Below are 19299 nucleotides of genomic sequence, written 5' to 3'. Positions count from 1 at the left end.
GAGGAATATTAACATCTGTGTCTGGGTCAGAAGGAGCAAGAGAGACCGCTCACCTCCTGCCAGATGCCCCGGGCTGTAAAACACAACCTAGACGGCGGGTTCAGAACAGACGAGTTAAAACAATGTACAGCAAGTGTTTTTAATATGATAATGGAAGCATGACGATGACGTGATGCAGACTGTGGTGGTGGTCAGTGCCAGAAGTAGAAAGGGCGATTAAAGAAAAAAGAAAGGGAAAAAAATAAAGAATAACCACTCCTCTGACGAAGCGTCTCTTTTTAGAAAACCTCCCGACTAGATTCTAAGATCATTATCACAATCAGCTTCCTCTCTGGGGCAGGGGCTGTTCCTGGAGAAATTTAATTTAAGCTAAACAGGATAATTTGGCTGTCTATCCCCTCTGTTCAACTGTTATTCCACACATTCCCAAAGAAATAGCCTAAATGATTTCCCAAGTTTTGGGAAAGCAATCTTCAACTTGTTCAATCATTCAACTCGACACTAATAATGCACATTTTTCAAAGCAGTTTGTTGTCCTTCCTGCCCCTATGACAGCTTTTTGTAGTAGGGGCAACAGCTGTGTCTGTAACCATGGTAATCATCTTTCTGATGTGTAATACACCGATCAGCCACAACATTAAAACCACCACGAATAACCACTAATATTGTGTAGCTCCCCCTCGTGTCACCAATACAGCTCTGACCCGTGGAGTCATGGACTCCACAAGACCTCTGAAGGTGTCCTGTGGTATCTGGCACCAAGGCGTTAGCAGCAGATCCTTTAAGTCCTGTAATACCCCTTTGTCACTGTGCCAAAAACCTGGCAACACACTCTAAAATCCGGCATTTGTCATCAGTGGGAAAGGTAAAACCCGGATTTCAGCCCCGGCTCAAATGACCCTGCAATAGACACAGGTTTTAATTGGCTCCACCTCCACCATGTAAACAGGACACCCGGGTGGACCCACAAATTTTGGCCCCTTCACCTACGCGATCCGTGTATCATTCTATCATTTCGTATCCCATTTAGAATCCAAAAATCAAAATCAGAAGTTATTTACTTTTTTCCCCCCCGCAAGGGGGACCCTGAAATACTTTGAGTGTGGGGATCACAGCGTGGGGATCACAGCGTGGGGAGCACGGCGGAGAGCCCCCACGCTCCCCGCCGTGATTCCAGCATTGCCCCAAGCCGGTCCCTGCTCCCTGCCGTCGAAGGACCGGTGTGGTGTGCGCACCGGCATGGATACTCCATGCTGCTTCTACTGTAGTGTTGGGTCGTTCATAAACGATCTGATTCTTTTGAACGATTCAAAAAACTTTGTTTTACTGTATTACGGTTTTAGTTCATTGTTTGTTTAACAACGACAGAACAGCTTGCTGTCACCTCTACTGTTTTGTTCCCAATCACACCATGCGCCATGACACGCCCCTTTTCCGACGTGTTTGTGACGAGTTAAAAAAACCCACGGATAAACCCGCAAATTTTGGTGTGAAAACAGTATAAGTTGCGAGGTGGGGCCCCCATAGATCAGCTTGTTGTTCCGGCACATCCCACAGATACTCGATTGGATTGGAGGCTAACCCCGGCCATCCACATGGTAGAAGAAAACGTGATTCAGCAGACCAGGCCACTTTCTTCCATTGCTCCAATTATTGCTTCGATTCAAAGGTTATTATGCTTGCTCCTTGCTCCTCCCAAATGAACACCTTTTTTCGCAGACCACTTTGCAGCAACCCATCCTTTGCTTTACTCTGCCAGCAGAGAGGAGGCCCAAGAGGAAGATTGAAAAACAGAGCAGCAGCAATTATAACGCTAGACAGCACATCAGACCAAGAGCGGCTTTTCTCAAGTTACAAAAAGTAAAGCAAAAAAGATTGTGTATCCAGGTGAAGAAAGAAACAATATGTTATATATAACATGTAATAATATATTGAACATTTCATAGGGAAGCTGTTCCACAACTGATGAAAAGTCCACGGCTACTTTGAGAGAAGCATCAACAAATTTATTGTTTTTGAATCAACACTAATCTTGCCATTCCCATAACTTGAATACAGCCAAAATCTAAGCAACTCAAAATTCACACACAACATGGAACTAAAAGTACTAATGATATTCCCCAATTAACTGAAGACAGTCAAGCTTATACTTGTTTGAACTGGCCTTTTAGAAGAGATCATAGTTTGTTTTCCTGAAACAAGAAAACCACAGTCTCCAATCTAACTTTTCAACACAAATACTTTTCAGGTTTTTGCTTGGTATTACATGGGAGATAAGAGATCACAGAAGATCTCAACAATGCGATGGCTCCTGAAAAGCCCCCGCAAAACAGCTATTTGGGATCCCATCTTGAACAACACTTAGACCTTCTATGTCAATATGCCAATATGGCACAGCTAACAATCTGGCTAAATGGATCAGCCATTGGATTCACACTGGGTTTTTTTGTTTTCCTGATCATGAATGCTTCTGAGAAGTCACACGGCAATGGCACAGGACTTTTGGAACCGAAAGTGAAACGTGATGCATGGTCCTCGTCAAGGTGAGTGAATGCTTATCGCATGTTGTTTGCGCACACATAATGAGTCACGCTGGAGTTCAAATGAGCCATTAGCGAAACTGTAAATCACCCCGATTATGCAGTTGTCGCAGTGGTAACATTAATCATGAAGTAATTAAAAGTAAATTATAACTCCGCTGAGCATTTGTCATGCAACTAATCACACAAACAAGGAATCAGTGTGTTTCAAAAAGCCAAGCTATAAAGTGCACGCTATGGACCACAAGTTTCTCTATTGTTCTTATAATAAACAATTAACAAAGATTTGCAATTTGCATAAAGTATTTATATAGAATAGATTTTATGAGAAACTATTAAAGTACATGTTCTGCTGGAATTGATGGTGTGCAGTAGCCTGGCTTCGCCAGACCAATTCGCAAATGCAGATTAGTCTGGAATCTTCATTCTCAATTTCCAAGGGGCGTAACCGGGTGCAGACCAAATGTCTCTGTTGGTTGCATTGGATAGACCTACAACAAATCAGAGCAATGAAACGTGTGATGTAGCGCTGAGCAAGTGAGCTGATAAATTAAACATTTACCAAATCCTGTTGGAAGTACGGCAAACACATCTTGCTTATCAACAAAAGCTTTTTAGAGAAAATATACCGTCCAGTATGTTCACTATTGTCGTGATAGCTGATTCAATAGACCGTTCCACATCAGTGGCAGCCATCTTGGTTTAGTACGTACGTCAACGGCTGTCCTCTGCATCATCATCATCATAGCCAACCCGCCGCATATTAGATAAACTGTTGTGATTGGCCCATACCCTGGCAATGTCGGTGGATATCTGTGCAGTAGAGGATTCGGATGGATGCATTGTCAGCCGGACTCCAAAACACATTGCACTCTTGCAATGTTGCATAACAACTCACCTATCTGGATATCCCAGCTTTTGCATTTCAGCACGTTCTGCATTGGTTCTCAACACCTGGTTCTCAACACCTGGTTCTCAGTGCCCAAAATGAACACTTAGCCAAACTGGTGAAGCAGAACCCAGGTCTCCAGTCTATGTGGAAAAAAGGTGTTTGCTGACAGAAGGGGTCTGCCTAATGGAGTGGCCTTGTTCAGAAGTACATGCCTTTTTGTTTATTACCTTAATTAAAATACTCTTTTGGCCTTGTTGTATTGATCGGCGTCCCAGCAGTAGGAGGATGATATAAAAGCGGGGAAAACTACAAACAGGCTGAGAAATGGATGGCATTAGAATAGAATCACGATACATGATAAGATAGCAAATACTAGTATTGTATATATTAAACATTATTAGTAGAAATTAGTAATCCAATAACAATAGACTGATTATTGACAGAAAAATATTAAAGAAAGAAAGAAATCTGGCAAACTTGGAGAAGCAAAAATAAATTAAGTCCGTAGGGCCCTTGGAGCCTTGGAGAAGTGGACAGGTTTTTCCCTTTCTTTTGGAGAGGTTGGAGCTATGGCAGTGGCCCAAATACAAACGACAAGTCTCTCTAATTGAGAAAGACAAGGCCACCCTCAAAATCCCGAAGCACCTTTCTCCACAGCGTCCTGAGTCGGTGGAGAAGCACACACATTTGTCAAGCTGTAAACGCGCCTCGGTCAAGACGGAGAGTAGTGTGTGTTTCGAGGAGTCAGGCCCGGTGATCAAAATAGAGGTGACATGAGGGTGAGAAATTTTAACCTTCTGGGCTGGGCTGAGATGTGGGCGCTGAGCGGTCTGAATGCCCGCAATGTGACAAACGTGACAGGGCAAATTGTGTCAAAAGGTCCTCTAACTCAGCTGTGTGTGTGTTTCACAGAATCGTATTTTTTCCCATTATTTTATTTATTTATTTATTTTTATATCACCTGCAAAACTGACCGACTGACCGTTACCCAATGATGAGAGAACTCTCACATGTTTAAGTTCGCCTGCCAGCTTTGTTTTTCTTCTAAGCAATGCTGAGAAAACACTTAAACTATAAATTACACCACAACATACATGAAAAGGACAGGCCTGGTAAAGACATTAGCTGGGAGATGAAAGATTTATGGCAGCGTAGAAACATAAACTCTTTGGACAATAAATTGACCTGCAGACTACTAAATGTGTTCGCTCTAAAAAGTAGCACGGATTGTCCAAATAGATTTCATGGATTGAAGATACTTGCCCAGCATCTGTGAGCAGGCTGAAATGTAATTGAGGCTTGGTCCAGGAAGGAAGGTTATCAGATATTTGGACTAGCGTACCATTTTTCGGGGTCCAATGAGCGGTTCATAAACCGTCTGTTACGGGACCCAAATGAAGGATTACAGTATTACACAACACTAACCAAAATTGAAATTCAAAAATATGTACTTTACAATCTAATGCCTTATGGCTGTAAACAGTTTAATACAGCCTTGCAGAGGCCTGGCAAACTTTTAGTAAGGCCCCCATCGTACATTCCCGTTATTCAATGTGAAAAATCGAAAAGTTCTCTAAGGAAATGCAGCTTATTTATCTTCTCAATTAGTTTAATTTGATGTGTTTGACAGCAGCAGCAGTTAATTTATAAGCTTCTCATGGTATGTCCATCATGTCAGTTGTCATTGTCGGTTCAGCATCCTAAAATATTGAATGGGGAAATAGGCAGAGTGGCACCAGCAGAGGTGAGGGTAACCTGACAAGCATAATCCTGAAGGGCTTTGTGTCTTTGGCCTACAACATCTTCGGGTGTGGAGAAGGGCTATAATAAACTGCAGGAACACACGCACCACACCATGCTTCATACCGCATTCCCCTCTCCTCATTCGAAATATATTTTTGTGAAAGTGACAATGTTTTAAACTTGCCTAAGACAGGCCGAGATATGCACAACATTTTTTTCAGTGAATTTCATTATGACTCAACTCCTGAGTCTGAAGACTCCCGGTACAATATATGGGTGAAAAGTTCTCAAGGGATGTCGAGAGAAGAAGTGACATTTTGGCTTCAGGACTTCCATTGCAGTGGATAACAGAAGCGTCGGCTGATGAGGAAGGCCGGGCATGTGACAACCATCTAACCAGCCTGCAGATTCCTGGATCCACTTGTAGGCTGGGAAGATGCCTGCTCACAGGAGCCGGCATCCGGACAGTGCGTTTCAGCACCAAATCAGTACCAACCAGGCATGCCCCGCCAGGTCAGTGCTCTGTCTGGCCCACAGCTGGATCAATAATGACCAAGAGACAACTTGGTGAGGATGAAAATTCATAAAGAGATTTGATTACCATATTGTAAACTTCAACAGATTTTTTGATGGTATACCAAGGTAATTTAGAGACTACAGCCAAGTATGAAGACTGTGTTCCTCAACCAAATTCTAGGATATACTGAAAGCACAGTAATTGTTCAAAATTTAATTGTAATTGTTAATTAACCATTCGGTCTTTATCTTGAACCGTTTTAAAAATATATATTTGAACAGTTTCCCTTGTTTCATATCTTTTTTCTTAACACATTATTCGATAACCTAAAGGCAAAGCTTGATCAAAACCATGAATATGCAATCACCCGCATATCTGGGATACTGCACTCCTAAAATTTGGAGATATTGATTTGGATTTTGAAAGAAAGGATAACAGACACATATGCTAAACTTTGGCTCAGATTGTGTGAGTAAATGGAGTACGATCACAAATGGCAGCAGTGCAGTGCAGCAGAGTCAGGTCAATATTAGCTCTATCGATCAAAGTGCCATTCAACGCTATTGGTAAAAATGTGGCACGTGTGTAACCCAGGCGAAATAATGGGTCACTCTGCTCTAGTTTGTAGTTGTCCGCCTAGCCAAAATCACTCAAACTCTGCAATAGTTTATAGTTGTCCACCTGTCCAAAATCTATCATGCTAATGCTATTGGATATGTTATCTGCCAATCAAGACACCTGAGCCAATAGGATGCAGTCTCTTTCACTTTGCACACAGCCATTTCCTTTGTGAAGCAGAAACCAACGCCTACATTCATTCCACGCCGGTGCGACAACCTGTTACAGTAGGACGCCAACTTAGCACTCTCAAACTGCTTTCACACATGCACTCCAGACAATAGCTGGATAATCAGGTCCGGAAATTGTCTGGAGTTGTCCTTCCACACATGTAGAACACGACCAGAGATTGTCCGTGTCAGACGCGCAAACACCATCTGGAAATACTCCGGTTGGTTAAGACGAGGGGCGGAGCCTGGGTGGAGCGTGCAGGAGGCGGGACGTGATGCTACGGAGTTTTACAGCACAACCAAGATGGCGGACAATGCTCCCGGCTTATCTTTTCTGGCGTGGTGATACTCCATGTATTTGGACATTATATGAAAAAATAGTGGAAAGGAATATAAAAGAAAGCAGAAAGGAGTACGAAGCAGCTACACCCTGTGCTGGAAGATCTGCATGAAGGTGCGAATGATAGAGACGTCATCAACACGCTACACGCCCACTTGCTCACGGTAAATGCTCCGGACAATCACCTGCTCTAGTCACACATACCGCTCAATTGGACATTGCGCAGACTTTGTACTAGGGTGCTGGCTGTAATAAGTCTGGGTAATGTCCAGTTTAAATGATTCGGAGATTTCTTTCTTTTAGAAAAGAAGTCATGAAAGTCACGTTCTTTATGAAAAGTTTAATGCTCAAGATTTCTATGCCTTACGTAATCAGGTTTCATGATGGAGCAAATAATTGGGTGGCGAGCAAAAGGAAGAAAATCCCTGTTGAAGGAAAGAGCCCATTCCCTACTGGTGTGGTAGGACTGCACACTATGCCAATTCACACAAACAAGCCTTCTGCACTATATTCACCTTCCTGGGAACTAAAAACTTCTATGATAACACTGATATTGATGGATTTATCTGATATTTTAAAAGTCTAACTTCAAGTGAACTTATATAACTACTAGTAACTGAACATACAAATATTGTAATACCACAACCTCGCTGTTTCGAGAAGCCTTATTCTTTATATTTTGAGATAACCTCTCTAAATAATGGTTAAAAAAACATAAAAATCTTTCTTTCCTTGATTTATTTCAAGTGATTGTTGTCCTGCACCCGAATATGCAATACACCTGGTAAACGCAGTCAGTGTTTCATTAATTTTCAACGAGCTCCATAGTCAAACCTACTGTAGACTAGTCCCTACTCCATGCTCTATCATTTATAACACACACACACACACACACACACACACACACACACACACACACACACACACACACACACACACACACACACACACACACACACACACACACACACACACACACACACACACACACACACACACACACACACACACAGAATCTGGTTCATAATTCAAAGTTCTGGGTACTCATCTCAGGGTTCTTTGAATTAAATTATCCAAACGGGTTGCACTTAAACAAAAATGTTGTGCTTTGTAGTGAAGGACAAAATGCCTTTTTTTCATTCTGTTAAAAATAATACAGCTTCAGGCTTTTAAATTTAAATGCCACTTAGAGCCCAGTTGTAAAATAACCTAATCAAATGTTCAGAAACTGTTCCTGCATAGGGTCATATGTGAACAGGAGCAGGGGTGGATATTCTGGGAAATCAGTACCGGCAATCCCCCCCCCCTCAAAAACTAATAACATTTCCGGGAAAGTGCCAGTTCGGCTGTGTTGTGAATGGGAGCAGTAATAGACAAAGCACCAGGAGGTGCACAAATACTGGGTTTTTATGAATATTTATTTTTTACAAATATTTTAAAAGTTATTTGTTTTCGGGAAGATTTTTTTTTTCCCTGAAAATTGGTGAGTTCGATCTGAGCCGTGGCACCCGGCTGCAAAGATAAGAAACTACAACAGTCCAGTGTCTATGGAGATCTTTATATTGTTAAATGTCATCCTTTTTCTTCTTAAAAATGCCATTCAGACCCTAGACGTGTCTTTTAGAGTTAGGGGTGCGGTGCGGGGACATCGAGCACAAGTGCTTCGCTTGCCCGCTGGCTGGACCGGAGCGTGGAGCCGAAGTGGGAATGAGCAGACAGGGAGAGGGCAGGTTGAAAGTGATCACAATGTAGGTAGGAATGTGGCAAGCCAGCGTGATCGCTCCTGCCTTTGCGTGCTTAACGACTATCCTGCACGTTTAATACCACTCAAACTAGCTTTGAACACATACACACCTGGACAAATCTTACTCCAAACAACACATCACCAGACCAGGGTCGGAGGGGCCGGAGGGGTGCGAGCGATTTCGCAGGGAGATTTCCAGGGCCCCTTGGTGGCTGCTTGGTGTCATGGATGTGGGAGGTTGCGGTTGGCCTTATTCCCGCTGCGATGCTTCTCTGTGCCCCGAATGACAGCAGCGTGGAGGGGTCACATATCTGGCTGTTTGCGAGTGATGGCGGTGCTCAGTTCACCCCAGGTGGGTTGATGTTGGGGTGCCTGCGCCATGCGTACTTGGCTGTGTAGATGAGCACTCAGGGCTTGTGGCCGGGTGGGGCACCTCGCCGTTTATGTTATAGCGGGCCTTGTCTTTGAGCGGGGTTTTGGTGGGTATGGGGGCCCTGTCGGTTCACCCGCGGAGTGGGCGGTCCTGGCGGGGTTTCCAGTGTGTCAGCTGCGGGGCCCAGCTTCGGGCCTGTAGTTTGTGCCTGGAGCCCACGGCCTGGGTTCTGCGCTTGTGTCTCATGTTTGCACATGGGGGTGGGTTGTATGTGCACGCCTCAGGGGTGCAGGGTCACTTTGTACTCTAGTTTGTGCACCTCAGGGTCGTTTGGCGTTGCTCCACGGGCCCCTGGTTTCTTTGTGGGTTCGGAGGATCTTCTGTGGCTGTTGTGCATTGTGCTCAGAGCTTTCTTGAGGTTGTGGGGTGTCTATATAGCTGCGGGACTCCTGGGTGGCTGCAAGGCCCTTTTTGCTGCTTGGAGACGCTACAAAAAACAGTTCTGACCCAAACACTAATACTGCCGTTTATCCGTCTCACCTGTGGTGATTCTGGCTCCCCCTCTTCGAGAAGTAATGATGATTAGTTGTTTATAGATCAAAACATGGTAAGATCGTTCTCCAAAGAGGGTGATTGGTGGCGGTCTTGTATAACAAAAAAGTGAGTCTTGTCAAGTTCAAGTTCAAGAGATTATTTTTAATCCCAGCAAAGTTAATGCAAACAGTTATTGATGATGAATAATGATGAGTGGCATTGCAGGTTGACAATTTAAACCCCACTTGCAGATTAGCCACATCCTGGGCGATCTGAACGTGGACTTCTCTGGATGTGGGCTTCATGTCCCTATGCCTCCGCGAGGCAGAGTGGTGCCTCCACCCGGATATAGTGCTCCAGCTTTGGAGACTATTCAGGACAGCGCGGGTGACCCTGTTTGGGTCGAGAGACTGCTCCGTGCCCCCTGTGGTTATCCCTCCACAAAGGAGACAACCCCCTTCTGGGGGTGAATACGTTTGTGCACCACCCGTGAGTCAGGGGTGCGCATTCCCACCGTCAGGGCTGCTGCCAAGACTGATGGGACGAGTGCATTTGGAGGGGCTGTCGGTGATACTGGTAGCCCGATCATCCCGGGGCACTTGTTTCACAGAGCTCCAACAGTTTGCTGCCTGGTGCCGCCCCCTGTGGTTGCCTGTGCGAACGTCCCATGTAGATTAAGTACATTTTAGTATTTTTTTTCGCTTTACAACATCATGCCCGTCAAAACCTCATCGGCAGTGATCTCCTCCAACCACATTGCACTCGTGGATATAAAAAAATTCTCTGAAGGAACAACTTTGGGACATTTTATCCGCTGATCCAGAGTAGCCGCCGTTGGTTCCAATTCAGGGTCTCGTGAGGATCCTCAAGTCCTTTACTCTGGAGCAGTGGAGAGCATCCTGACAAGCAACATCACTGCCTGGATTGGGAACTGTACTGCACAGGACAGGGAGGCCCTGCAGAGGGTGGTGCCATCAGCCGAACGTACCACGGGAACTACCCTACCCTCCCTGCAGGACTTGTACACAAGGAGGTGTAGTAGCAGAGCCCGCAGGGTCATGAAGGATCCTCACCACCCCAACAATGGACTGTTCCAGCTGCTGCGGTCGGGCAAGCACCTCCGCAGTCACACAGAGAGAACAGAGAGACTGAGACTGAGTTTTCTCCCGCAAGGCATAAGGACTGTTAATGCTGAACTCACCAGGGGCCCTAACTGAGAGACACACATAGGCCCCACTGCCTTACTGTACTCTATGTTGCATTCTGTATCACTGTACTGGGTTATAGCATACTGTTCTGTAATGCTGTTCGGTGTTACTGCACTGCTGTGCCGCACTGTTGTATAGTGTACTGTATATCTCAACCCACACTACCTCGCTTTATTCACATGGCACTTTACTGCACATATGTGTATACATAATAATCTATTCCATTCATTTCTAATTTGCATTCCCACTTAGTGTATTACCTTTTTTACTCAAATTTTATTATTTTTAATAACTGAATTAGGCTTTAGGAATCAGTTTGTTTAGTCAGTTAGTTAGTTAATTAGTTAGCTATTGTGCATAATCTCTGGGTGCGTCGCAATGTCATTTCACTATATATATGTATGCTTGTATGTACATCACAAATAAACATCTTGAATCCATTAGTGGTGGCGGGCCCGTGGCAGATCCCTATGTGCCGCGACACGCTGCCGCAGGCCTGGGGCTTGGTGACCTCTTGGGACACCCTCTTTTGGCCTGGCGCCTGAACAGCACAGGCTTGAAAAACGTGGACTGTCACAGGCTGTGATCTCCACCATCGTGGGCTCTTGCGCACAGTCCAGTTCTCGGCTTTACATAACAAGTCTTTTGTATGTAGTGAACACCGTGAACTTTGCTGGAGTGCACTGCCCTTGGCTTGAATATGATGGTGAGAGCAATAATAGTGGAGGCCGCAAGAATGGACAAGGGAAGCAGTCCAATTTAATAAACAATGGCTACGTGACACAACCCACCATCATTGTTCAAGCACTGTCAGAGACAGAAAGCTCAATGATCATGGTATAAAAAACAGCAAGAAAGCCAGTTTGCTTGACACACCCATGGGTGGCAGCTCAGAGCTTCCATTGCCAGGAAAAAGGACCAAAAAGTGCTGGTTAGTAAGGAAAACCATTCAAAATCTTCCAGGTCAGCTTCGCCAACATGTGAATCAGACAATGACGCCAACAGGGTTGTGTCCCAGAACATATCACGTCATAAACATAAGAAGTAGGCCGTGAGATCCTATTTGATCTATTATTGCAGATAGCCGTAATGCCTGAGATCAAGCTGGTGTTGCAAAACGTCCTGATGGGTGTGACCGGTAAAACCCAGTGTCAACAGGGTTCACTACCCTCTCCAGATATATCCATATTATGTTAATAGTTCAGCAATTAAGGGTGTAACTTCAATGCAAAATGGGCAACAAAACAGTCAAAATATTTGAATTGATTTCTGAGAGCTCAAGCTTCACTGCAGCAAATTCATCTTGGCAACAGAGCAAAACTTGTTTCTTTGGTGTGAGGGTAAATTTATATATAACTATAATGTTCTAAGAATTTGTTGGAAACAAATGAATGTTCAAATATCTATCTACAGTATAGTCCAATACACAATCAATTTCCTTGGTTGTGGAAATTCAGGACCTCCCTTACAATGGGTTATTGTCAAGGCTCTTTCCCCCAGCATTGAATAAAATTATCCGCAGCTCAATCGTCAAAACGATGACAGACACAGATTTATGAGATGAAGAAGGTACTTTTTGACACCTAAAAGCACATTGTGAGTCTAATAGGGGAAATATGAATTAGAACCTAACTCTTATATGTCAAATACTATGTTCTAATTATGTCCTTGAAAAAACAGATGCCAGTTAAAGGTTTTATAAAGAATGATGAAAGCCTCCCAAACGTTAATTCTGGGTCCAAACTTTTGACCCTAGTCTTTGACCACACTTTAATTCGATCTAAATGTTTAGTTTGCCATCAAATGTTTCAAAAGTAATTATACAATAAAGCAGCCCTACATTGGCCTTGGCATGTCTAAACTAAGTTGCTTTCTGTAGCCTTAAAAAATAATAGTGGACAACATTTTGCTTCAAAACACATGGATCACAAAGAAAATCAAGCAAACATGGTGATGTTCCTCTGCAATGTCACTTTAAAAAAATTCTCTTCTCGAGGGCAACAGCAGAGCAGAGGTTAGAGCCATCCAGTTGCCTGTCACACCGTGAGACCTCCGCTTGGCAAGACGCCATAGGCACAGTGGCTGATATGTCAACGCACATTTGCTTTACAGGAAGCAAATGTTCAGATTCACAAATCCTCTCTTTTTCCAGAGACATTTTTTTTTCCCAGTTGCAAAGGAATCGGGGAACTTTGGCCCAAGGCAATGCCAACCCTGGGTCGGCCTCAAGAGAATTGTTGACTTTTAATTATTTTATTTCTCTCCAATTCCTTATTTTTTGCCTTCAATTTCCCGTGAAATTCCTTCCGCCAAGGGTTCTCATCGCACTAAATAGACCTACCTTAAGATCTCCAGGGGCCAGTCACTACTTGGGTCGAGCGCTCTTTTGATTACTGAACATGACGTCCCTGGAGTGGGAGAGTATCTCTGAACAAGTTTATGATTATTGGAAATAAGATCCCTTTGTCACATTTGCCAAAATTACTGAATATACCCAAAGTTGCACTTATGGGAAACTGCAGCTGTAAGAAAGCTCACCCAGATCTGCTCTCTGTCATGGTACTAGGGATGATTTCAGGAATTGCGGCTCCCTTGGCATCACAATTGGGGCCAGCCTTTCAGCCATCGAATCATGTGGTTTCAGAGGCCACGTTTGAAAGGAAATTCTGAACATTACAGGTTCAACGGAGAGCGGATAGCTGCATCCTTACACTCAGCAGATAGGTTATCCAGAGAAATGGACTTGACCATGGCATGCTTTTAGGCATTTTTGCTCTTTGTGCACACTCAATATCAGCAACTCAGAGAGTAGGACCTCATCCTTCTCCAAAGCTCTAGAAGATCTACTGATGTCACGGTCGACAGAGGAACTTGAAAAATAGAGCACTTTGTTTGCAGACAGACTTGGCTCGGCTCTCATGACAATTGCCAATATATTTTGAAGCTTTGGCTGGATGACTGAAATAATTCTGGAATAAATTAAGGAATAGACAGAAAAGACTAAACAATGGCCCTCAAATTACAACTCATGTATATCAGTCTCACTTCATGGTATTCATTCTGACATCCTTTGTTATTAAAAAGGCAAAATATAATACAACTTTGAGTGCGTGTGTTATTCCTTGAGGTCATTAAAATGTATCCTTAAAATTATTTATTTAAAATAAGTTATTCTATTTGCATTCTCTGTGTTTGTTTACTTACACAGCATTCCTCCTACAAATGCCCTCATTTGTGTAGGTGCTGGCTGTGTTTCCCATTAACCCATGTTAGATTCATGTTGTCAGGGTATGCCACGCATGCCCAAACACTGCGGTCAGCAAAATCTGGATAGTTCTCTTCTTAGAAGAGACACCTTCAAAAAAAACAAATAAAATGTCTACATTTCACCAACCATACTTTAAACTTTCAAGGATTGGGTCAATATTGGCGTCAAATAGTCAATAAAGAAAATAGCATCACATAATAGGACAGGTAACATTTGGTGCAACACTGGTAGGTATCTGAAAAGCTTTATTAATGTGGAATTTCTAACAAAATTTATGGATGTAGCGTTCATCACAGCTAATAGCGTAGGCCTATGTCCAGCAGTTTGGAAAATCCAGAAGCCTTGGCTCAGATTGGCTTGTGTTCTGAGGTTGGCTTCATGATGTTCACATGAAGGGAAAGAAATCTAAAACTGGGGTCAACAAAATAAGGGGAAAATACTGATTCCCTTTCAAAACAACAATGCCCAAGAATCTTAGCAATGTTCCATTCTGTTTAGGCCTTAATTAGATGATATAATGAAGCCCTTTCCTGTCCATATTCCATGTTACCCCAAGCTCTGATCATCTTGATATTTTCATTAAATGTGTAATGATATGAAAGTCACTTATGTGAATTGTGGGCAGTCCTATAAGAATGTCATATGAAATCTCTACCAAATTCACAGCACCGGCGCACCGAGACGCTAATTGCATGGCAGTGCAGTTCACAGTTTGCTTGGTACTTGGTAAATTAGACACATGGTTTTTCTGTTATTTGTGCCGGTTTAGCGGCCGCAAAAGCCGTGCAATCGCATTGTGAATTCGCCCGAGTCTTTAAACAATGGAGCAGTTGGACGTAAACATAACACAGGTACAGGATAGAACGTCACTGCATGTGATGAGAACGGTGCTTAAAAGTTGAATCATCACCATGACATGTCATATTTTTCTTTTAAAATCTGTTTAATCTGTTGTTTTTGAGAATCTAGGTTCCGTGAAATTTGGCTAAATTTACCCTGAATTTGGTAGAGCCCTTCATGTGATGATAAATTTCTTAAGGTTCCGTTTGATTCAATTCACCCAAATACTGGTGTGTTTACACCCTTAATTTGGTGACTTTGATTGGATAATTGGTGTTTACTGACTCAAGCACCTTTTCAAAGTGCTCCTCAAAATGTGAGTCTCGATCCATTTCCAAACCACCTCATGTATTGTTAGTTTGAATGAAATGCAGACTGAACATAGACCTCATTAGGTTTCCTTATATGGTGGACATTGCTCATTCTTACAAACTCGCTGGAAAAAAAAAAAAAGTATTTTTTACACTAACAAAACATGCATTACTCTACAGTTTTTGTTTTATTGCAACTAGTGATAGTGAGAGAATTCAAACTGGGCAAATGCCAGGTGACCATGTGATTCACAACAGACGAAAATGACCCATGGGACAGGCATATATGTTAATGCTAGGACATTTGATGTAATGCTATCACCTTTTGGAACACAGATGTATCTCTGACTGTGCTTAGCCTATGGACTCCCTCTTCACTGAAAATGGCAAGATGGTCTATAATATTGCTTTCTTTGCAACTATCTGGTTCAAATATCTTATAATTCTGCTTCAAGTCGAAACTTTGAATAGCACGGTGGATACACACACAGCACCATATGTTAAAAATACTAAATCTATGTGGAACTAAGACGGGGTCTTAAAACATGAGTTGCATGAAAGAAAAACAAAAGGTGGTCTGTGTTTAATACTATTCTCACCCAGGTAGATTCCCAAGTGAGAGATTCCAATGTCAGTTAAAATGGACCAGATAGGCAGTATAGTTCATAACGATGGTCTGATCACCTTCAGGTGGAACTGACGTGCACAGGGCTTACCGACGTGAAGGCAAGGAGTTCCTCCGCTGTCAGTTTGTGGACTGGATTGTTCTTCTGGAAGTCCGTGCTGGAAGGCAAGCGACCATCATCAGGGCATTGTATGCACACAGCAGAACCACATTCAGAATAAACACATTTTACACAGTGCACAATAAAAATCTACATAAATCGACATTGAAAACATTTAGGAAACTGATTCATTCATCATAATGTTTTGACATGCAATTTAGTCCCCTTTATTGATTTATTAATGGTTAAAAGCTCTGACTGAGACAGGCTGACAACACATCAGTGTCCTGGCCATTAGACAGAATTGTGCATGTTGTGATTTATTTGTTAGGGACAGTGCACATTAATAAACACTGCTGTCAATGCACTAGAGGCCATTCTTCATCTATAGTCCCTGGATAGATGTTACAGATTCACCCTAAAAACAGAATATAAGACTGAAATTTCAGAGTTATTGAGATTGAGATTTATAAGCATGCATGCAGTTACATTAGGGCAGACTGGCGATTGCAAGACAGCCACAGGGTGACTGCAGACAGCAAGGGACGTTCAGAACAGACAGACTGAGGACAATAGGGTGCAATAAAGTTTTCAAGTTCTAGCGCTGATACAGCTAGTACTAATAAAGCATTTCTTTAAATGCACTCTAAATATATGTGTATGCGTATGTGTCCAATTCTCTGATAGTTGCTGGGATGGAGTTCAATTCTAGTGCAGCTTTAACAGACAAAGCAGACCGACTGAAAGTACTTTTTCTGAGTGGAATAATACAATCATCTCTTGCTGCCCCTCTTGTGAACCCATCTGCAGTTGTTCTTATGTTTACAAACTGACTGAGCGGAGGAGAAATTAAATAATAGAATAATATAATCTTGTACATAAGACAAACATTTAAATATTTAACCATATTTTTCCAACTCAGCAAAGTATATTTTTTTAATACAGTGGTACCTCGACTTGTAAGTCGTTCTATTAGAACAGTCGTATGTTAAAACAGTCGTACGTCGAAGCAATCTCTCCCATATGAATTCTGAAATCATGAAGGGTGAAAATAAACAAAATACACAGCACAAACAAAAAAAATATCGATAAGTCACAAACTACGTACACACACGATGTAGGTCGCCCGCGGATTGACTGCTGACTGGCTGCTGACTGACTGCTGACTGGCCACAAATTTTCGCGACTATCGCTATTCGTATCTTGGATTAGTCGTAAGTAGATGCAGTCGAGTAAGTCGAGGTACCACTGTACTGGGAAATGATGCAAATGTACCGTTTTCTTGTCAAGGATTTTTAAGTGTTTGTTTATATAAAGACTCTAATGGATTTCTTGTAGTCGTGCTGGCGGCCGACCAGGTTGTTTAACAGTAAGTGAGATGGGAAATGACCATAGAGTGCATGTACATCGTAACCGCCTCTGTTGACATGTAATCTCAAATTAACTTGAAGTTTGAAAGGTTTAATTTGACCCAGTTTACGTACCTTTTTTCACCTGAGCCTTGAAAGAAAGTTTGGAATCAGTCAGAAGCCCATGGTACTTGCATTGAGATACCTCTAGCCTCCCCCCTGATAGAAAGACATCTGGCTCTACACTAGAACTGTTTGGCTTAGTGAAGAACATGCATGCTGTTTTAAACACATTTAGTTCCAAACAGCATTGCTTTAACCATGCTGTTACATGAACCATGGAGTTTGTGAGCAACTTGTGTCATACTGCTACCATGTAGATAAATTACAGTGTCATCCACATACATTTAGATGTTGGTGTCAGGACATACAGATGGAAAATCAATGATATACAGTATAATGTAAATAGCAATGGGCCCAGGATAGATCCTTGTGGGACACCTGTGGACAGACAGAGGGCAGCTGATTGATGATTCTGTACTCAGCCATACTGAGATTGATTAAACAGATTATGATTCTATCCATTTTAGTGTATCTGAAGAAAAATTGGAAGCTAGATAAAAAAAAAAAATAAATAAAAAAAAATAAAAAACAGCTCTGACACCACCTTTATCAAATAGAGATTTGATTTTTTTTCTGTGAAAAAGCAGTTGGCTGTCTCAGTTGCATAATTTAATCAGTTTTAAAATATCTGCATTCACCCAAATAACAGTGTAGATGATATTTTTGGACCAAAAGGTTCAGTTAGAATGTTTAATAAAACGATCCAAATTCTTTGGAGAATATTTGACTGTTTTCCTCATGGTCTATTCCCAACTATAGATCATTCAATGTGCTGAACTGCACTTCTTTGACTTTGACCTCATGCACTGCATGAGGTCAAAGTTATCGGATGTCAGTTTGAGATTCTTTCTAGATGATTTGTCGTCCCCATTAATGTTAAATTCCTCCATAATAATCGCCTCCTAAATTATTTTAATAATTTCTCAAATTTCTCATAGAATCTACTCTTGGAAGGATGATAAATTACAATAAGAGCAAAAGACATTTGTGGTGAGAAAATTATATTTAGACCAATACATTCCAATTTCTTAGAGTTTGACCAATGCATTTCATTACACTGGATACTATCTTTTAGATAAATCATAACACTGCCTCCCCTTGAGCCCACTAGCTTTCCTGTAAATGTTGAAACCAGACACTTTTAATGATGCTTGCGGGGCATTTTTGTGGAGCCACGTCTCCAAACAAAGGAAGTCTAAATTAGAATCCAGTAAAAGATGACGGACTTGATGACTTTTAGATGCAACGCTTATGTTCAAATGCCCACCTAAAAGACCCTTTGGCTGAGCTTAAGGATCCCAAACTGTTCTTGAATGATTGAAAGTCCAAAAGACACCACTTCCTGTTCTTTGAGATTGCCGGATTTACCAGTTTCCTGTTTACATAGTGCGCAGACTTTCCAACTCCACGTGGATTACTTCAACCAAAGTCAACAATGGTCGGAATATTCTGTGGTTCATCCAGTGCAGTGTCCCCCTCGCTCCCCGAGTCAGTCTAAACGCATAGACAGGCCGACAACCCTGCGGCACTCCCGGCCATTACGCCGGCATCCCAGCTCGCCTCCGGCGCCAACAGCCCCCCGAGGGCATGTCGCGGTCTGTGAACCCAGGTCTGGGAAGCCCTCGGCAGCCCGGCCACCACACCAGCTCCAACACTCCAGGCAGGCAGCACACTCCCAACAGCGCCCAATGAGGAGAGGCAATGAGGAAGGTTAATTTGATTAAGCAATCCGTACCCTTTAAGAGCTGTGATTGCACCTGCTCTACCTGCCGCCATGTTCAAGGGGTTTCAAGGGGCTTTCATTGTCCCGCCAAGACTGGAAGAACATTCATCTATATTACGGCACAATTTCAGAGAGGGAGGGGAGGTAAGAGCATTCATTGCCAAACCTGTTGTATATGCAAAGTGAATTTACTCCTACTATCTTTAAAATGTGCAGTCAGGGTGACCAGGTAATATGAGCAGAGTGGATAACGTTCCATGGAATTTATAAAAATGCTGAAA

The 19299-nt window shown here is 42.6% G+C and overlaps 1 protein-coding gene across 1 annotated transcript in view; it reads right to left on the bottom strand.

Moving 5' to 3' along the window:
* ttc27 (tetratricopeptide repeat domain 27) overlaps positions 1-19299 on the bottom strand; it is a gene marked incomplete at its 5' end in the record, with an annotated part of 114316 nt that overhangs the window by 46511 nt on the left and 48506 nt on the right. Inside the window, one exon of the mRNA XM_080016375.1 lies at positions 15815-15881. Coding sequence (XP_079872501.1) covers positions 15815-15881 — 67 coding nt within the window. The remainder of the gene's footprint in view (positions 1-15814; positions 15882-19299) is intronic.

Source organism: Zeus faber (assembly GCF_960531495.2).
Source record: "Zeus faber genome assembly, chromosome: 16".
In the NCBI taxonomy this organism is placed as follows: domain Eukaryota; kingdom Metazoa; phylum Chordata; class Actinopteri; order Zeiformes; family Zeidae; genus Zeus; species Zeus faber.
The sequence above is the reverse complement of the archived record's forward strand: the minus strand, read 5'-3'. Positions and strand labels throughout refer to the sequence as shown.